General features: G+C 47.9%; 1 protein-coding gene across 1 annotated transcript in view; it reads right to left on the reverse strand.

Moving 5' to 3' along the window:
- Positions 1-21,690, reverse strand: part of TENT2 (terminal nucleotidyltransferase 2) — a 1,145,598-nt gene that overhangs the window by 592,789 nt on the left and 531,119 nt on the right. Inside the window, exon 5 of the mRNA XM_069627408.1 lies at positions 3,502-3,593. Coding sequence (XP_069483509.1) covers positions 3,502-3,593 — 92 coding nt within the window. The remainder of the gene's footprint in view (positions 1-3,501; positions 3,594-21,690) is intronic.

Genomic DNA, 21,690 nt, shown 5'->3' on the forward strand with positions numbered 1-21,690 from the left:
TATCCTGCAGACACTGTAGGCAGCACCCATCTTTCTGATGCAATCCCTTCCCAAGTTTGGGTGAAGTTGGAAATGCGTCCCCCTACTGGGGATGCATAAGGGACCCTGAGCGAACCGTCCCCGTTTTGCGGGAGGCATGCCGCCTTTGCTGGGGCTGCCTCTACCTCTACCACGGCTCCTCTTGTTTCCTCTGCCGTAACTCTGGGTAGTTTGCTGGTTGTTACCCCATGATGTACCCTGTGTATAATTGGATCCCTTTTGGGAATTCTGGCCGTGTGGGTGACGAAAATTACCATTGCCTCTGATTAGGGGGCTTGTTGGTAAACTGTCCCAGGGATTTCAGAGTATCATACTCGTCTTTGGCAGTTTTTAATGAGTCCTCTACCGCTTTGCCAAACAATAGTTCCACCGGCATGTCGATTAAGGATGCTTGTGTCTCGGGTTTAAACCCCGACTGTCTTAACCAAGCATGCCTCTTAATGACAGTGCTCTCTGCTATTAGCCTGCCCGCATTATCTGCGGCATCAAAGGTTGCCTTAAGGATGCAACCGGACACGGCTCTCCCCTCCGATGTGACCTGGGCCAAATGGCCCTTTAGCGGCTCAGGTGCGGAGTCGATGAGGGCAGCTACCTGCTCCCACTGGTGGCAATTTTAACTTGCCAGCAGAGTGATGGAGTTGGCAATCCGTGCCTGGTAAGCGGAGGCTACCTTCCTTCCCAACCCATACATTTTCTTGCTCTCCTTGTCGGGGGGGGGGGGGGCTCAGATGATGATAGAGATGTCCCCGCCCTCTTCCGGGTGTTAGTAACTACCAAGGAGTCAGGCTTCAGTTGACCTCTTATCTAAAGCGGGTCTGATTGGGCTGCCCTGAACAATTTCTCGATTCTGGGGTCTACTGCCCTGGTGAGGTAGTAGTGAGAAGGGAAGTATCAATACTCCATTGGATGGACTTGAGAATTGGAATGGCTTGGGCAAAGGGTTTCTTTCGTCCCACTAGTTCCTCAGCAAAGTCCCTCTCCTCCTGCGCTCCCCGAGTATCTATGCGGAAGTGCTCTGCCGCTCTAGGCAGGAACTCATTCAGGAGGGGCTGGCTGTCGACTGGAGAGTCGGTAACCTGAGGTTCTTTGCCCACAGGGGAGTCTATTCTATAGACCTATGGGTCATCTTCCTCATCTTGGTCCTAGTCGTCCCCATAATAGTCCACCCCAGTTTGGTCGTCCAACGTTACCAAGTCTGGATCCTCATCCTGTCATGGATCCTCACTATACTGTGTGTGAGGCTGGATGTAAAAAGGGTCTGACCTTGTGTTGGAGTCTCAAACCGAGGTTTCTTACCAGGGGGCTCTGGGTCCCTAGATCCTGAAGGAGTAGCACTGTCAGGGGTATAGGAGAGGAAGTGGTCTGGGTTCTTGGAGTAGAAGTCTGCTAGGGAGGACATTCTAGACATAACCCTGTCTATATCCTCATTGGTCCATTTTTTGGAGCTGGGAATAACCATTTCTTGAGAGGGTTGCCCCTCTATTACTTATCTGGACCTATGGGCCTGTACAGGGGTCTTGGATTGATGTTTATCTGAAGACTTAGAACTGTCTTTATGTATCTGAGGTGCAAAGGAAGGGTGAGAAGGTTTCTTCTGCTGTTTACCCCCTTCCCCATGAGTAGAAGAGTGTTTCCCTGATGTTTTCACCTTCTCAGAGCTTTTTGACGCCTGGCATCGAGATTCGGGGGCAGTGTCTCTTTCATTCGAGTGAGGACGTCGGAACTTGGAAGCAGCCGCCAAACTGTCTGCCAGAGCAGACTCCTGGTGTGCGGCCTGGGGCTGACGGTTGGTTTCGTCTTCTGACGAGCGTACCTCCATGACTTTGGTGAGTGAGGCACCTTTGGCAACTAAACGGTTGCCTTGTGTCGTGCGGCGATCTTGACCGAGAAAATGCCCAGAGGACACCGATTCGGTGGACGGCTCTTCGTGCCTCTTTCCGAGAACTCGACACGCGCATCGAGTCTCGGTTGGACTTCAAGTGTTTAGATGTAGAAGTGGTGTGGGTAGCGTTTGTGTCGCCGGGTGTGCTCCCCATAACTGCCCTGCCGGACAATCTTCCGAGGTTGGGACTTGCGCTTGGGCGCCTTTCGACACCTCCTTGCCCTCGCCGTCTGAAAGTACGGCGTTGCTGCCATCACTGAAGGCGCCCTCCGCTTCCATGGCCACGAGTTGCCTGCCGTGGTGGGTTCAACATTTGGTCGAGCAGTCCTTTAGTGTTTTAGCTTTGAACCGGATACACGCTCTGCAGTTCGCCTCGGGGTGATCCCTCGGCAAGCAGAGGTTACAGGTGGCATGTTTGTCAACCCAAGGGTACTTGCGGTTGCACTTAGGGCAAAATCTAAATGGGGTACCCTCCATACACACCCTGTGGCAGCGGGCTAGTGTGTGTAGGAAAAAATAAGAGTGTAGAGTATGTTTCCACCGCCCATTCTCCCTACTTGCAGGGCCGAGGCCAGAGGCCTTCCGAGGCCCGGGCCGAGGCCAGAAGCCTTCCGAGGCCCAAAACCGCTGTGCAGCTCTCACTGGTGGTCTGTTCTTCAGACCGGCGTCAATCTTCGATGCCTCGACGTGGGGGTGGAAGAACGGGGAAATTAATATGATATTAAGCAAAATATGGCTGAAAGCCAGGGAACTCCGCGCAATGCTTCCGACAAGTATAGTGGAAAAAAACAATCTGAGGGTCCTACACGCGTGAGGGATCATGGGTACAGTGGACGTCACACTAGGGAAAGCATTACTGGCACGCCCTGTGTCGACGCCCATTTGAGTTTCGAAAAACAAACTAATACTCCACAGCTTCCACTAGATGTCGGCCTATGCACAGCATGTGAATCTAAGCAGATTCCACAAGCCTCAGAAATATATATACACATATATATATATATATATATAAAATGGTTCTTGAGGAAAGTGCACACATTTAATTAGACAGCCGACTACAAATGGACATATCAAGTAGTTTGCAAGCTGAGTGGGTTGCCTAGCAACCACTGGAACTGTAAAGTGATGCTCTTCTGGTTTTTATGCTGTGGGATTAGTTATTGATGGGTTGAGCAATTGTTCTCTTATTCCATAATTGGCTTAATTAACATACTTTGAAAAACTGATTTAAAAACAAAGCAGTAAAAAAGGAAGTATTTTATTTTAACCACAAAAAAAAATGTAAATTGTATTCTCATTTTTGCGGTGGGTTAGTTTTAATGGGATATTACTTCATGGACCATCTTCACTACCGCTTTAAATGAGGCAGAAACAAAGGCTGACACAGGGGGGCATGAAACTTCACAATTTAATACAAATGAACAGAGCCTATAGGAATGTAATAAGAGGAAAGTTCATGAAGTTACCTTACTCACAATGGGAGATGCCAAATAGAAAACTGGTGGTAGTTTACTATCGTGCAGAGATTAATTGTACTAAGCTTGCCAATTAACAATTAGGAAATCGAAAATGTATCTTACCAGTTCCTCCTGCATAACTAGACACAAATCTGCATCACTATCCCGTGTACCAAATCCATTTAGCGATGATCCAACCAAATAGAGTCTGCTGCCTAAGAAAAATAAAGGAACATAGCTTTTACAATAGCCTGCATTTAATTATTACATTTGTGAAGCGACCCTCCGGTCAATAACTGAACCAAATATGTTCTGTATACCAATTGGTTATTGCGCTTGTATATACTACCTGTAGCTAAAGGCTGTGGGTAGGAACGAACATATAAATGAGAATAAGTCAAAAAAACATTCAAAGTGATGTCACATCTTTTTTGGTAGGTATGGCATTCGACTGGAAAGAGCCAGTCTAGCAAAGCATCTTGTAGAATAGGATTTATTCATAGTTTCTGAACTTATTGAGTGGAAGGTCATTTCAACTTTGCCCCCATCACATTGTGTTGTTGGATGGTGGAAGCATGCCATATAAAAGCAGGCCATATAAAGTTCATATATCATATCGATGATATTGCAGCAGACAACCATAGTAAATGTGTAGTCAAAGATAATTTTGAAGTCATTAGGGACCAATTTCCAATATTCTATTTGGTGGCTTATGAGGGTTTATACAATAGTCATTTACCATCTAAGGTTTGTGTCACTGGCCTTTAACACTCCGGTTTCATTAAGCACACAGAAAAGCTTGGCTGCATGCTTTCATGTCTGACTTGTGGACTAATGAGAACAATGCTGCAGTGGTGTAGTTGGCACTGAACCTTCGCCAAGGCTAGATTACATTCTAAATGATCGGTTTAAAGAAGAGGATCTCTGTAAATAACGTGCAGTTAATATTTGGCCATTGATTTTATTAGCAGAAAAGAGATTAAAAGAGCACTTACAATTTTTCTTGCAGTCTTAACGTACAAAGCATAAGGCCAAATAAAAGTCTATGTATGAATCAGTTAGCGAACCAGGAGGATTTGGATTTGTCCTAGCATAGACATCACCCACTGGCTGCATCTAATTCTGATTATCAGAGAAGCAGTGCATGCCATTTTCTAGGCTGTGGAGTCGGTAAAACTCAAATGCATAAGTGTCATCGACGTAAACAGATGTTCGCTGGTGGTCTGGTTTGTGTCTCAAGAGATGAGTGACAGTTCAGAGTCATGAGGTGCCCCCACAGATGTGATTGAGGGCAGATTCTGTTATAGCCATGTGTGCAATGAAACCTTCCAGCAGCAACTGATGTGCTGCATAAAAGCACAAACTGTGGCAATAAAACTACAGTTGTGCAGTGTCCAGATTTAGGGCCCAATACTTTCTCTCACTAGTGCCTCTACAATTCAGATCATCCTCCCAGTCAGCATACTGATTACTCATAAACCAGCGCTTTGTGCTCTGCGGACCAATTTCAGATGTGTTGACCACTTCGTCATTTGAAAATTAAGAGGGTGTATTGTATCTAATCTAGAAGTTTGCTAGTTCATTAGGCTAATTCGGATTCTTTCCAGGAGGAGTGAAATGAGTTTTGTGCAGGGAGATAGTCCAGCTTAGACAAGGTCTCTACAGACGGTTATAAAGCTGAAACCAATTCCTAGACCAGGGCTGCTTCATACTGGCCAGAAGCAAGAATGGTCAAGAAATTAACAGTTACTCACCGTAGTGACTAACATACTCTCCATAGTCCCCTTTCCTCCATATTGTATGGGCGTCCCTCGCGAGGAACAGGAGGCGGAACCTTTTTTACCAGAAAAAAACATCCCCTTTAAATTAAGAGGCGCGCAGGGGTGCAGCCCTGGGAGCATGCGCTCGCCTGACTCCACCCACCAGCGCCACTCCTCAGTCCCCATTGGCACGTCGACCATTTGTATTTGTATTTATTTGTAACGATCACCATCCGGCCCAGGGGCATCCGGGCACCACTTGTGCAAATATACATTTTATTTAACAGCTTATATACAAAGTTATATACAAAAATGGTGTACAACGTTATACACATGCATAGTATGTAGACAAAGATATACACGTGAATTACAGAAGACGAACGCCGGTGAGGCATAGGAAGACATGCACTGTACAATGAACGGAGCTCATGGGTAACTATAGTGACAGGGTTCACTTCTGCTCGAAGAGCCAGGATTTCATTTTCAACTTGAATGTGTTGAAAGAGTCTTCGGATCTAATGGAGACTGGCAGGGTGTTCCACAGTTTGGAGGCTAGGACGGGGAAGCTTGTGCCCCACACTTTTTGGAGTTTGAACCTAGGAATGGATAAACAGTGGGTCTGGGCTGTTCTTTGAGGTCGAATGGAGGAGTCGAGAAACAGCCGGTTGCAGAGATAGCGGGGGGGGCCTTGTTGGCGGGGCATTTGTGCGTGAGGGCAAGTGTTTTCAGTGAGATTCTCTGCTTGACCGAAAGCCAGTGTAGATTAGATCTGGATTCGGAAATGTGATGGTTTCTTGGGATGTTTAGGGCTGCCCCAATGGCATTGTTCTGGGTGGTTTGTAGTTTATTGAGGTTGACTTGGCTAGTCCCTAAGTAGAGGGAACTGCAATAGTCAATTTTGGACATAATGAGCGTTCTGGCAAGGGTGACGCTGTTTGGGGTAGTTAGAAATGGTCTAGCAGCTGCAATAAGTTTACACGTGTAAGCAGAAGCTGATCTGACTGCATTTGTTTGCCGAGACAAGGATAGCGTGGCGTCAAGGTAGAAAACTAAGGTTTTTGTCTCTTTAGAGACTTTGATGGTATTTCCATCAATGGTGAAGGACTGGTAGGATGGATCTAGTTTGCAGAGACGTTGCGAGAAGCACAGGATGAGGAGCTCCGTCTTTTCGTCATTGAGGCATAGTTCGTGTTGGGCCATCCAAGCCTGGATGACCAGATAAACGTCGTTCAAGGCCTTAGTGTCAGCTAGATAATCGCCAGTGATGGGGATGAGTATCTGGGTGTCGTCGGCATAGTTGGTATAGGAGACACCCAGATAATAAAGTACATCAAAAGAGCGGTTTAGTGAAAACGTTATAAAGTGTGGGTGACACGCAAGATCCTTGGGCCACTCCACAGTGAATTGGAGCGGGGTCAGCGGCTGCTGAGGGTGAGAAGACCCTCAGATCTGTTGCTCAGAAAGGATTTGATCCAATCCGTAGCGGAGTCCGAGAAGTGGGCAGCGGAGTGAAGGTGTCGGCATAGGATTTGGTGGTTGACCAGATCAAAAGCCGCCGAAAGGTCTAGGAGACGTAACATTGCTAGTTTCCCATCATCTTTCAGGACCTCAATTTGGGATTTCAGGTCTATCAGAGCTGTTTCGGTCTGGCGACCGGTGACGCCGCTTCCGGGAGTGTCTTGACGAGGCCGTCGAGTGGCAAGATCCACTCCGGGACCGAGATCCCCTGGACTCCCTCCGACGGGGAGAGTCACCCCTCGAGTAGTCGATGGAAAGACCAGTCAATTTTTTGGATTCACCGGGTTTGGATACCCGACCTACCTGCAACTTCCCCTTATGCTCCCGCAAGGCCTTGGCAGTCAACGACTGGAATTGCGAGCAGTTGTCCGTGACGTGGCTCTCGCATAGACACCACAAGCAGATAACAGTGCGGGTCCGTGATGGACATCTTGGACTTACAGTCCCAGCACTTTCTGAAGCCAGAGCGCAGGGTTGGCGGGGTAGAAGACGACAACATTATCGAAGTAGATAACACAAGGCACACAGTTCTCAAAGTAAACAAGTTTGCGGAAAAACAGAACTGAGGCTACAGGCGTTGTGCGTACTACTTATAACATCCAATGACGCCAGGCCTTCGAGGGACATCGACCCAACACCTCCAACACAGGACGCCCTCTGCCAAAAAATTTCCAAAGCAGCACAGCAGTGGACATTACATGTCAAAGATGTGGAATACGTTGGAGGACACAATCCATTTGAAGTAGCCTTTTTCTTTAGGGCTGAAGACGGATAATCCTGTACCCGAGGTTCCTTAATCTTGTGCGGGGCCTTATGCGATTTATTTCCATGAGGGGTCTTGGAAGAATTCTTGACTCATGACTCTGGGATGGGCTACGACGTCGAATCTCGGCTACGGGCCTTTCCGAAAGTATTGTCATCCGATTCGCAATCTTCGGGAATATCTTTATCCACGTCGTCTGATCTGTCTTTTGACAGTCGGGATTTGTCATAAGATCGAGAGTGCCCAGAAGACAAAAAAAAAAAACAACAGACCTTTCCCTAGATGTCATGCATTGATTGCCGTTTGCTCGACACGTGTCTAGTCTCGGCAGTGGGTTGTGCGTTTGGTGTGGGAGGGTAGTGTCAGCGCTTCCGCCGCCGGGTGTTGTCCCTGTAGAATGGCCGCTGGCCTGCCTGTTGCACCCTCCACTTCCATGGCCTTGAGCTGCCTGGCGTAGTAATATAAACATTGGAACGCCATCACAAATCATACTAATAGTGACAGTGCCAGCCTTTCCCACTGCCAACAGCCCTGAATCATGGCTTATGACATGGGAGAAGAGGTTTGGAGCAAAGAGTGAGCAAGAAGCTAAGAGGAGGAAATCAAACTCTCTCAAAGTTAAGTATTGGGAGACTCCCTAGTGCGAGCAGTGGCTCGGGGAGTTAAACCGCTACAGGACAGATTACAAGTCCTAGAAAACAATTTGGGCAAAAAAGCTGGCATACTCGATGACCCAGCTGCAGGGACCTCCACAGAGAAGCCTCTAGAAGACAATACAAAGGGGAGTAAAGCAGCCCAGAAGAGGAAAAACTCTACTACTCTGGGCTCAAAGGTGGGGAAGAAGCCGCCCCAGGAGGCGGCCAACGCCTTTAACGGGTGAAAAACACAGGGGAAGCTCCCTCATCCTCAGAAAAGTTTGATCAGGAAGAGGAACAGGAGGATGACTAAAGTAGTATTGGGAAAGCATTAATTTACAGAGAAAAATCAACCTCCAAATCAAAAGCCAGCTAAGTGGAGAGCCCCCAAGACATAGAAGACCTTTCTGACATGTTTGAGCCAGATACGACCAAGCACCCCAGGTCTACAGAATGGGCCCCATCGCCAAGAGTGGAGTTCTACATGGCACAAAAGATGCGAAAACCCTCAGAGAAAGATTAGATTGCATCTCATAGCAGAATGCCCAAGGCCCGAACTTACAGGGAAAGTAGCAGGCACCCGAGAACCGGACCCCGAAATCTCATGTTTGTTACAAAGGTAAGGAAAGATGCCGGAAAAGGTATGGACTGCGCCTGGAAATCATGCCAGGATAAATTCTTACACCCGACACGACCCATCGTGAAAATCATGGACCTGGCAGAGAGCTAAAGACACGGGGGAACCAGTAGACCCATTTATCCTAACATGCTGGGCCCAACGAGCAGTGTGCATGCTCCAGAATGTAAACTGCAATCTCATCTGAGAGATGTAGAACCATGCCCTTATAAATCGACAATTAGTTAGGGGACCTAGCCTCCTATGAGACAGGAGAAGGAGCACAAGGATTGCTCTTTGGAGAGGCATTCGTAAAGGAAATGAATACATTTGTTGGAACATTCACTGCATTAGATAAAGCGCAAGCTTCCATAAGAAAAGTCTTCCCCGGAAGAGTTTTTGCAGGGGCCGGTCAATATGGAGGCCGCCCGACTGGCCGCTTCAACTCAAACAGAAGGCCCCAAGGCTCTAGGGCACAATACTGGGGAACAAGGCAACGGGACACCTTTTTCCCCCCCAACAGAGGCAGAGGAAACAAAGATCGTAGAGGACGAGGACACTACAGGCATCAAAGCAATACCACAGGTGAGAGAGCATGGCGTACCCTCCAGTGGGGGGACATTACTTTTCATACCCAGTTGGCGCAAGCTATCTTCAGACACTAGGATTTTGCAAACTGCTCAGGGTTTCGAGTTGGAGTTCCTAGAGACTCCAGAGCAGCAAGTCCTTTTGCCAAGCATGCACATCTCACAGGCAGAGAGCATATTGTTAGATACAGAGATACAAGCGCAGAACAACGCCATAGAGAGTGCAACCATACACAGCAGGTTTTCTAAACATGTTCTCGGTCCACCGCAAAGACAAAGTGCGACCAGTCAACAATTTAAAAGAACTAAACAGTTGGTTAGTGTACAGACACTTCAAGATGGAAGGAATCCATCTGCTAGGAGATTTACTCAGAAAGAACGATTGGCTAGTGCACCTAGGTTTGAAGGATGCATATCTAACAGTACCGATAGCAGTACAATACCGTTCCTTCGAGATTCATCTGGTGAAAGGAGATATGGCAATTCAAGAGCCTACCCTTCGACCTAGCTCCATCACCGTGGGCCTTCGCCAAGCTCATGAGACCCCTAGCGGCCGCACTCGGATCAGGGAATTTGGATGATCTACCTAGACAACATCCTATTCATGGCAGAAGACAAGGAAAGATTACAAAAGCAAGTACAATGGGCGATATCCTTAATATCAGGACTGGGATTATTGGTCAACAGAGAAATCCGCACTGACACCAAGCAAGAGAATAGAATTTTTAGACTTCATGATAAACACAAGGAAAGCCACACTAGAGCTCCCAGCGCCCAAGATGAGATACATAAAGAAAGATCTGGGAACAGCTCTCAGGAATGGAATCCGGCTATATCACTTTGGAATTTAGCCAGGATAGTGGAACTTCTAGCAACCTCTATCCAGGCGATATTTCCCAGTCCATTACATTATGGAGCCCTTCAGAGGCTCAAGATCAAGCACCTACAGAAAGGTCAGAGGTACCTTCACTTAGTACCTAAAGGATGGAGGTACCTTCACTTAGTACCTAAAGGATGGCGGTACCTTCACTTAGTACCTAAAGGATGGCGGTACCTTCACTTAGTACCTAAAGGATAGAGGTACCTAAAGGATGGAGGTACCTTCACTTAGTACCTAAAGGATGGCGGTACCTAAAGGATGGAGGTACCTTCACTTAGCACCTAAAGGATGGAGGTACCTTCACTTAGCACCTAAAGGTTGGAGGTACCTTCACTTAGCACCTAAAGGTTGGAGGTACCTTCACTTAGCACCTAAAGGTTGGAAGTACCATCACTTAGTACCTTGGAGGTACCATCACTTAGACCTTTCCCAAAGCGTCCTGCTGCTTGCTGCCTTTGTCAGGAGCACGATGCAAGGGGAGGATGGGTTTGCCAAACCTTTTCTTGCTGCCGGAGACCATAGAGTCAGGACCTGGCTGAGTGCCAAGACACTTGGGAGCAGAATCTGTGACCTTATATTTCTTGTCCAGTCAGTCCTCATTTGGCGGTGCACAGGAAGGGTTCCTCACAACCAGTAGACCATCCTTCCAGAGGTCAGCAAGCATTGGGATGGCTACCACAGGTTTCCTTGAAGCTTCCCGCCTTTGAAATGGGAAACCTTCCTTCCGCTGTCCCTCAGTAACAATGTCAAAAAGCTTCACAGCTCGTGCCAGCAGAGCATTAAAAGAGCCTATTTTGTCCAGAGGTGAATATCTTGAAGGCATGCCCGGGGGCTTCCCATCTGCTGCTGCACCGATTGAGTTCCCACAGGAACTGTAGGCATTGCCACATGTGGAGCAGGTGCACGGACTGGATTCTGAGGAGCTAGCAGAATTGGATCTGGTTCACCCTCCATTGCTTCATGCTCAGAGAATAAAGCATCCAAAGGCTCTTCATCTCCTGAGAAAACACCTTCTTGCAATAGTGAAGCAGGTGATGCTGCTTCAGTTGACCTAGGTACCAGGGTGAAGAGCTGCTTGGTCTTAAGTCATGACAGAAAGGGGAGTGCTGGAGGAATCTCTGTCCACACTTGTGCTCCTTGGCAAGCACTAGTGCTTGTAGAGGAGACGACTTCTTACTTCACCTTATGGACCGCCAAAGGAGACCGCCAAAGGAGACAAAGTAATTGGTGTCAAATCACCGATTTTCTGTGGCTCGTCAACTGTGTGTGGCTGGTAGCTGGGGTCACCAATTTCATAGTGGAAGTCGGCGGGCGTCTCTTCTCTGTAGAGAGGGAGGCATGCTTTGCAGCAGTGTGTGTGGATGGCACAGCTGAATGTGGTTGACGGAGGGGGTAAGTGGAAGTATGCAATGCATGACCGGGTTTAGGTTTCTCCCCCCATGGAAGTATCCTCATGTGACCTCAAACTCTTTACAGGTAGTCCGTTCTGCAGGTCTTCCAACCCTAACGGAGGCATGACTACGGACTGAGACAGAGTCAGAGGACCTGGCACACAACCTTCTAGGACGATCTTTATGTGTTTTTCGTGGAGAAGTACTGGCAAATGGAGCAGTTGTCCACATCGTGGTCAGAGTGCAGGCAATAAATGAAATTTCTTTGTCGATCGTCGGCAAAATGTTCTTGAGGCGACACTTTGAGCAGGACCTGAACAGGCTTTCCTTGCTGGTGTACGCCATGGTCACATGGAAAAGACCTAAAAGTTGAGAAGGCCCCGCATTGTAAGATCTTCGGATGTTCAGATCTTCACAGGCACCGGGTTCCCACTAACGGCAGTTACAACTGTAACCAATGACGTAGAAAAATATAAAACATTCCTCCCAGAAACAGAGCAATACTGAGTTTAACACTTAAACATGCAGTAAAAATCTGAAGATGGCCACCAGGGGTTGAGCTAATGGAGACCATTGTCATTGGCTAGGATAGTATGACCCAAAGTGACAGGAATGGTCTATACAAGTCCAAACAGTTTTAAAATGTAAAGCTAAGCTGCTTTGTTACCGAGGATTCCCAGCCTGAGAGAATATTCATTAGCATGCGAATCCATGAAAGATCCCATGCTGGAGAAACGTGGATTGTACCCTAAAATGAACATGCCACAAGATTTGCTTGTTTTACTGTAGTTTGGCCTTATTCCCGCCTTGCCAGGTCAGGAAATCCCATACAAGGTCATGCACTTACCAGGGAAAGCTGCTGCTTTGACGGGCTATTGCTGCCTTTGTGTGTGGCCCAGGAAAGGGGGCTAGGGGGCACTGTCTTGGCAATATTCAGTTTAGTGCTAAATTCCTCACACCTTTGAGACCCCCAGCTCTTTTGCAAACTCCATAGGTATCATCTTTTACATTGTGTCACACGGCATCTTCAGTGCAGTGGCCACAGGGAAGTCTTTGATTTCCCAAAGGTTTAAATACCTTCTCTTGCATAAACTACTGTTTCCAAGAGCAGTAAAGTGAAATTGACTTTACTTAGATGTGTAACTTTCTAGATCCATCACACACTATCTTACAATAGGGTGCTGGAGGGGTTACTTAGTATCCCCTTTGTCTAGTTTCTCATGTTTATGTTACCCTTTCCTTGATGAATGGCTGGTAACAGTGGTTTATTTTTAACTACTGTGGTGTGCTTGTCACTTGAGGGTGTAGAAGAGTGTGTGCCATCCCAAACGGGTTCTTGCTGATTTAGAGAAACTAAGTTTGTATTTTGGAGTGTATTTGTGTGTTACTATTATATTGCCCCTTCTGAAGAAGGCTTACTCAAACTGACTATTAAACAAATTAATAAGTGTAGTTTATTTGGATACTTGTCACCGTGAATCTCCCCTACTGCTCACATTGACCCCTCTTGAGATGGGCCTGGCTGCTCAATCACGCTACCAACCTGTGTAGTACAGACTTATATCAAAGGTTGCGTTCCTATTGCCAGGAGGTCAGGTTGTTGAAGTGCACCCAAAGGGTACTGCATACAATCTTGCCTAACATGAGTGAAACCAGTATTTGTCCCCGATTGGACAACTACTGGCTGCTTGAATGGTACAGATATTATAAGTTACTCACCGTAGTGACTAACGTACTCCTAGACAATAGTACCCTTTCCTCCATACTGTATGGACGTCCCTGGCTAGGGACGGGAAACGAAACCTTTTTCACCAGAAAAACTTTTCCCCTTTAAATTTAGATGCGTGTGGGGGTGCGGCCCCGGGAGCATGCACTGCCCTGACTCCGTCGGGTGCCACTCCTCAGTCCACTTTGACGCGTCGACAATGGTGGGACGTATGGAGAAAAGGGGACTATGGACTAGGAGTACATTCGTCACTACTAGAGTCATTTATAAATTACTCCTACAGCCCTTTTCCTCCATACTGTATGGGTGATTACAACTGAATGCAGCCCCAGAGAGGGGAAGAGAGTTGCCCCTCTTAGGAAAACAAGTTCTTCAAAACTACCTGGCCAAATGCTGCGTCCGACTTGGCGCTGGCATCCAAGGTAGCCCACGTAGCCGCCTTGCTATCTGCCATGGTACGTGTCTATGGAAAACTACTGCTGTGGTATTGGCTCCGATGACGTAGGCGTGCATGTTTTCTGGCAAAGACTTGTTCTGCCCCTCATCCCCCTCCTTGATGGCCATAACCATCCACCATGCTATAGGAGCCTTGAATGCTTGACCGCCTGGCCTTGTTCCTCTGAATGTGATGAACAGTGCATCCGATTTACAGAAGCTCCAAGTCCTATCAAGAAAATCTTAGGGCACGCCCGACATCCAGACACTGCAATACCCTCTGGGCCTCATCCTTTGGGTCAGCAAAGAACGTTTGGAGTACCATCTCCTCGCTTAGGTGAAAGGAGGATATGACCTTAGGAAGAAGGGCGGGATGTGTTCCAAGCATCACCTTGTCACGTTGAAATGTGTAGGGCTCTGAAGCCACCAGGGCCTGAATTTCACCGAGTAGGCGTACCGATGTAAGGTCCACCAGCAGGACCTTCTTAATGGTAACCAGTTTGATGTCTGCGGATGCCATGGGCTTCAATGGTTTGTGAGCACCACATTAAGGTCCCAGACTGGATGTGGCCATTTGATAGGGGATATAACCTGGTTAGACCCGCCAGGTTAACCACTGGATTGGAGGATGAGAAAATATCACTGGAGTTCTTGTAAGCCCCTATGGCTGCTAGATCCGTCTGGCATGTGGTCTTCTGCACTCCTGGAGGAGCCAGATGTGCAGAGAAGGATAGAACATTGTCCAGCAAGCATGTTAATGGATCAATCTTTGATGCTGCCCAGTGACAAAACCTAGTCCACTTGCTCATGTATTGACTCCTAGTGGAGTCACTTCTAGCCCCCCCTGTATGGTATCCAGTTTATCTCATGACCGGTGCAGATGCTTCAGGGCGACCTGTTCAGGAACCAAGCTGCGAGGGCTAACTTCTGGGGAGCAGGGTGAACCACTAACACCCTCCCACCCCTGTTGGGAGAGTGAGTGGGCTGGGCCCACCGGGAGGTGTACGGGGAGCTGATCCGACAGACGAGTGCCGAGAACCAGGGTCTCGCGGGCCACCATGATACTACCAGAATGAGCCAGAGGCTCCAAGACTCCCTGACCATGCAGATGACCTTGTGGACCAAAGGAGTGGGGTGAAAAGCATAGGCAATCATGTTGTTCCAAGGGATCAGCAATGCGTCACCCAACGAGCTCCTGCCCTGCCACAGCCATGACGCAAACTGAGGGCATCGCCTGTTGGAACTGGTGGCAAAGCGGTCCACCTGAGGGTGGCCCCACCTGCTGAAGAGCCCCTGAAGAACTTCGGTCAACTGCCACTAGTAATTGTCCATCCCCAGTCTGCCAAGTCTGTCCACCTCCAGGTTGGCTTCCCCAGGAAGGTGGACCGCTGACAAGTGAATGTTGTTCCGACAGTGCCCACTCCCAGATGTCTATCAAAAGCCTGCAGAGAGGCGGGGACCTGCCCTACTTGTCGATATAGTACATGCAGGTGGAGCTGTCTGGATGCAGACAGATTTGCTGCGGATCATGAGGAGAAAGTCCTTGAGAGCAAGCCAGATTGCCATCATCTCGAGCCAGTTGATGTGCTCTAGCTGCTCCTGATGCGAACAGATTCCATGGATGCTGTGGTTATCCAGGGTAGCCCCCCACCCACAATCCCTCTAGGTACGAATCTGTGGTCATGGTAACCTGTGGTAAATGCTGCCAGAATGGCCTGCCTACCAGCAAGTTGGTGTCTGTACCCCACCAGACTAGGTCCTGGTGGAGATGCTGTGGTATGCTGACTGGCTACGCCTGAGAACCCTTCTCCTGATTCCAGGAAGCTAAGAAATGAAGCTGCAGACTCATCTTGAGTCTCGCATGCGGTACAGTGAGGAGACATGTTACCATTATTCCCAGCAGGTGCTGGTACGACCAGGCTGAGGTTACTGTTCTGATGAAATACCTTGTAGCCCTTTTGATTGCTGTGATCTTGTCAATTGAGGTAAAGATCCTCTTGGTCCCTGTATCCCATATGCCAGAAATGTCAGGGTCTGAGTGGGCAGTAGCTGTGATTTTTTTGAGATTGATCGAAAATCCCAGATCGTTTAGGGTATGCATGAGATCGGTAGCCGTGCGACGTACTTATTTATTCGTATTTTTAAAGCACACAACAGCCCAAAGGCATCGTGGCGCTGTTACATATAAGCATGTCTGGTTACAGAGGAAATCTTAGTGGTTACATTGAAATTTGCATTTTACGGCACATTTTGAAGTTGTGGTATAAAAAAGTAGTATACATTACATTTGAGGTTCATCTTAAAGGTTACAAAGTACACGTAGTAGCTAGTGGAGTTACTCAGTGCAAAGGCTAGTGCGTCAGGGTGAAGTGATGGTTATATGAATAGTGTGTTTTGAGGGATTTGCGAAAGGCAAGTAGAGAGCTCTGCTCCGAGTGCGTTGGGGACGGCATTCCAGGGCTTCGGTGCTATGTGGGGGAACCCAATGCCGCCATTGGCTCTTTTTATGGATGGTATGCAGAGTTGGTTTGCATGGTGGCTTCTTGTGGGGCGGGCAAAGATGTTTTTGGATATTGTTTGAGAGGTACGAAGGTGCGGAGAGATTGATACATTTGTGCGTAAGGGTGAGAATTTTAAAGTTGATCCTTTCCTTGACTGGAAGCCAGTGGGCTTTGCGTCTGGCCTGGGATATGTGGTCACTTTTGGGGATGTGTAGGGCTGCACGGAGTGCGTTGTGTGTTATTTGGAGCCTGTTGTGTTTTTGCAGAGGTGCCTGCCAGAAGGGCGTTGCAGTAGTCGAGTCTGGCTCCTATTGCGGCTCTGCCTATGGACAGACAGTTTTGAGTGGTTAGAAAGGGTTTTATGGCAGTTATAAGTTTAGTGGTGTGGGCAAAGGCAGAAGAGAGATGGCGCTAACCTGTCTTGTCATCAAGAGTGCAGAGTCTAAGTAGACTCCGAGGGTCTTTACAGATGTGGAGACTGATATGGTGAAGTAAGTGTATTTGGTGTTTAGTTTGGCGAGAATCTCCTTGGGGCCCAGGATGATCTCAGTTTTGTCCCCGTTTAGGCAGAGGCCATTGATTGCCATCCAGGTCTGAATAGTGGTATATATCTGGAGGAGAGCTTTTGCATCATGATCATATTCTCCAGTAAGGGGGAGGAGCACTTTAGTGTCGTCGGCATAGTTTGTATAGGCTATGCCGAGCACATCCAACAGGTCAAACAAAGGTTTGAACAGATTATAGAGGGTAGGTGCAGTACGTGATCCCTGGGGGACTCCACAATTGATGGTGGTGGGGTCTGCGTTGGCTTGGTCAGAGTAGACCTTCATGGCCCTTCCTTCTAGGAAAGAGGTTATCCATGAGGTATCTTTGTCAGAGAAATGGGCGACGTTGGCGAGGTGGGAGGTGAGGATATCATGGTCAACAAGATCAAACGCGGCAGAGAGATTGAGGAGGAGCAGGAGTGCAGGTTTGCCAGTATCCATTATTTTGGTTATTTGGTTCTTAAGAACTAGGAGGGCGGTTTCGGTACCATGGCCTTTTCGGAAGCCTGACTCTTCTGCCTAGGATGGCATTAGCTTCCAGGTATTATTGGATTTGTATGTGGGTGCCTTTATCCAAGATTTTTAGGAGGAAAGTATCGGTAGTGATGGGGCAGTAATTATTGGGGTAGGTGGGGTCTAGGGAAGGTATTTTTATGAGTGGGTGAACCCATGCTTCTTTTAGGCTTTGTGGAATGACTCCAGAGGAGAAGGAAGCATTATAGAATGCTGTGATGATGCAGGTGAGAAAGTCAGCGCATTCTTTGAAGATGGTAGGAGTGACAGATGTCCCCTTTGCACTTGGAGGGTTTGATATATTTGCGAAGATTAGTAACTTCTGTCTCGGTGACGTCTCTGAAGACGAAGAGGGGTGTTTGAGAGAGATATTTAGGAGGGTGTAGGGGGAGGTGGGTTGTCCTGATTGGGAAGGGCTTTGCGTGGAGTAGATATTTTTTCTTGGAGCATTTTAACTTTATTGATGAGGGTGTCCTGAATGCTGGAACACCATGCTTCGTCTTTGGTGATTTCATCCAGGGTGGTAGCAGGAGAAGCAAGATCTTTGGAATAAGTGAACATTTCTCTGGATTTTGAGTTTGCTTTGGAGATTCTTTGATTGAAGGATTCCGATTGAGCTAGGAAAATTGCTTTTTTAAAAATATGTGGATGAGATCACTAAATTCATTTAGGGAGGATTGGATGGGCGAGGATTGCCAATTGGCTAGAGCTAGACACTTCTTGGTGCGTAGGGTGGCTAGTTCGTCCGTAAACCAGGAATTTGAGTGCATAGATTTCTTCTCTTTTTTGTCTTCAAGGGGGGCTATGGATTCGATAGCTTGGTTGAGCAGGTTTGCATAGGTGTTGGCCAAACGGATGGGGTCGTTAAATGGAGGTTTAAGTTCCGGGATACTGAGGAATGGTGCAAGGTTGATTTTTGTACTTTTTTAGTGCTTCGGACTTTGGCAGGTGGGGAGTATGAAGGTAGCTTGCGATTAGGAGTGGTGGGAATGGCAAATTGGATGAGGTGGTGGTCTGTGCATGGAAGGGCTGAGATGTTGGTGATGGACGACGTGCAGTTGTGGTCTGCGATCCAGTCTATGGTTCGTCCTTTGCAATGGGTAGGTGCCGTGATTTTATGTACAAACTATGTGGGTGAGTTCTTTGGCTAGGGAGGCGGCGGCTTTATCCTTGGGGTCAAGCAAGCCTAGGTTGAGGTCGCCTAGTAGGATCGTTTTTGTAGAGCTTTTTAGATTATTCCCTAAGCTTTGGAGGAGGTGCTTTTGGTAGTCCGGTGGTGAGCCAGGTGGCCTATAAGTGACCTGGGTATTTATGGTGCAGTTGGGGGGGAAAGGGAGAGATTGGCAATGAGGAGGACAGCGTTATTTTCCCACTGTTGGCTGCAGAGTCTGATGGAGAGGGTATCCTTGAAGATGAGGGCTATACCGCCACCTTTGGATATTTTGCAATCCTGTGAGAATAGTGTAACCTTGAGGGAGTGAAAGGGATGGGCCTGATGCTTAATGTAGCCAGGTTTCAGAGATTGCTAGTAAATAGAGTTTGAGGTCAATGATGAGGTTGATGATTTCCAGTGCATGTGCTGGGAGGGACCGGGCGTTGATAAGTGCACAATTCAGTTCTGTGTGGGGTGGTGTAAGAAGTCGTTGGGCGTGGGTGATGGGGTTGGGGCTGGAGGGAGAGATCGTTGATGGATTGTGTAGATGTGCGAGAGAGGGGCTAGGTGTGGAGCATTGTACGAGGGGATGGGTGTTGAGTAGCTTATGGCGTGGGGGATGTGTGCGAGTAGTTGGTGTGCGAGAGCCAAGTCTAATGTTTCTAAGGTTGATGGTAGGAGGGGTGAATCGGAGAGTGATGTGTAGTTTAGTGCGAGCTCCGAGTCTGTAAAGCCTAGGGCTGAAGAGGGTGTGGTCATTGAGCTTCATGGTGTGCGTGCTGTACTGGGTGGTCTGTAGAAGGTGCAGAGGTTACGTGGTGGTCTAGTGGAGGTGTGGGGTCTATGTGTGACATGCTGAGGATGGACCAGATGGCAAGTGTGATGAGTGAGGTGGCTAAGTGGGTGAGGTGTGTTGTAGTGGTGGTGCTGTTGGACAGCACATGAGAGGATGCATTTGAGCAGAGCAGTGGCCAGGTAGATCCTAGTGCTGATCTAACTAACTAGGAGAACTAGTAGGAGGATACAGTAACTGTGGTACAAAGTGGAGCTCACAACAGTTCAGTGTGATAGAGTAGGAAACAATTCAGGTGAGCTAGCCCCGCAGAGATGGTGGTTAATCAAGGAGTGGGGAATTCAATTTACACTGGTCAGATAAGTGGTTTAGAATAGGCTAGACCAGCATAGGGGCAATTCACAATATGCAGTTCAGACAGGTTAGTCAGATAAGCAATTTAGACCAACCCAGAACCCTCAATCACAGTCACCCTTCCCAGAATCTTGACAACTCTGCTAAGCCCAAATGAATTATCGGACATTCGCGCTAGGCCGTCCACAGACTATTTTCTTATCCTCCATTTGAACTTACATTTCTGATTATTGTGATTATTGATCAATTTCTGTTGTTGATGTATTGATGACTTTGTGCACCTTAATAAAATTAAGGTTATGAAAAAAAAAAAGAATAGGCTAATTCAAATTGTGCTGTTCAAATACAGTTTGGAATAGGTCAGTCCCTTATTGGTAGTACTGAAGCTCAAATTTAAACGCACTATCAGTTTAAGTGGGTATATAATTAGCTAGGGGTGCAGCGTTCTGACCTTGAGGCAGCCTAACATCAATTCACACACGATAGGCTAGTCCCACATACAATAACTTTTATCACAATAGACTGGCCCAACATGCAGCACAAATGCCACCAGGACTGGTTGAGGCAGATCAATGCAGGTGTAGGCAGCTACGACGAACATGGGCAGTAACCGTATATTGGGAAGTGTGCCGTTAGGTGAAGTGAAGGAACATTTTGTTGCCGTTAAGTTCGAAATGTGTAGTTGGCGAGAGCGTAATGTTATCCATGCAAACACGAAGAAGGTTTGTCAGTTGTTGCACGAAGAGTCAGGTAGATGACAAAGGCTGAGTGAATCAGCTGGCACAGTGTGATTGGATTTCACAACGATGGATAAGCGTGAAGTGTTCACTGCTTTCTTCGTAAAAAAGGCCACTAGTATATCACTCAGTGTAAGGACAACGGCTGTGGCACACATTGAGTGTGCTATTGAGGGGAAGATGCAAGACTTAAACCGCAGTGATTAGGATAGCAATGGAAGTACTGTAAGTTAAAGCACAGTGCGCAATGGTAAATAATATTGTCCAGGGTTAAAAAATGTTTAGGCACAATAGGTACCTTTCAAAACGTTGGATTAACAGGTTGTACGGAACAAGTTACTTACCTGTAACTGTTCTCCAGCATGGGTCTGGCATGGATTCACATGCTCATGAATATTCCCCGCCGTCAGGCCGGGAATCCTCGGTATAGAAAAAAATCAGTATCCGTTTCGTTTCTGATCTGTCTTTCTCAGTAGTAACTGGTCTCTGGGTCATACTGCCCCCAGCCAATGACTGCCCTCTCCCTAAGCCCCGCCCCTGGCAGCCATCCTCAGATTTGGTAGCACGTGAAGTGGCAGTATGACCAAGTGAAGAGCCGCAGAGGGGTAAGCGGGAGGGTTCGCATGTGAATCCATACCAGACCCATGCTGGAGAAGAACAGTTACAGGTAAGTAACTTGTTCGTTCTCCAGCATGGGGTCTGGCATGGATTCACATGCTCATGAATATAAGAATACATAGCAGTATACACATGCACAACCACGGGAGGTGGCAAAAGGCTCAATATCAAGGAATACAACAACCCAACATTAAGCAACTCTTACCTCCTCACCAGGCTCACCTAAGGCAAACAGGTTGCGCAGCACTGCCTGGCCGACTCTGGACTCCTCCCTGAAAACCCGGTCGACGCAGTAGAATCTCGTGAAGGTGTGCGTCGACAACCACGTAGCAGCCCTGCAGATGTTGAGCAGAGGCAGACCAGACAGGAACGCCGTAGTAGCAGCGATCGCTCTGGTCGAATGGGCCCTCGGACGGCCTGGCAATGATCGGTTTGCCAACCGGTGACAGTGCATGATGCAGCCGGAGAGCCATCTGGAAATGGAAGTCTTCGAGAGAGCCCTCCCTTGATTCACAGGTCCAAAGTTCACAAACAGATGTGATGTCTTCCGAAAACTCTTTGTGCGGTCCACGTAGAACTTCAGCGCTCTAGCTACATCCAGCGAGTGCAGAGTCCTCTCAGCCGGCGACGAAGGCGAAGGGAAGAAAACTGGCAACACCAAGGGCTCGTTGAGGTGGAAGTCCGACGGCACCTTGGGCATGAAGGAGGGGTGCGTCCTCAGCACCACCCTCGTGTCGTGAAAAGTCAAGTATGGAGGCTTGCAAGACAGGGCCTGGATCTCTCCCAC

This window comes from Ambystoma mexicanum, chromosome 6p (genome assembly GCF_040938575.1).
Source record: "Ambystoma mexicanum isolate Mex_15411 chromosome 6p, UKY_AmexF1_1, whole genome shotgun sequence".
Taxonomy (NCBI): Eukaryota; Metazoa; Chordata; class Amphibia; order Caudata; family Ambystomatidae; genus Ambystoma; species Ambystoma mexicanum.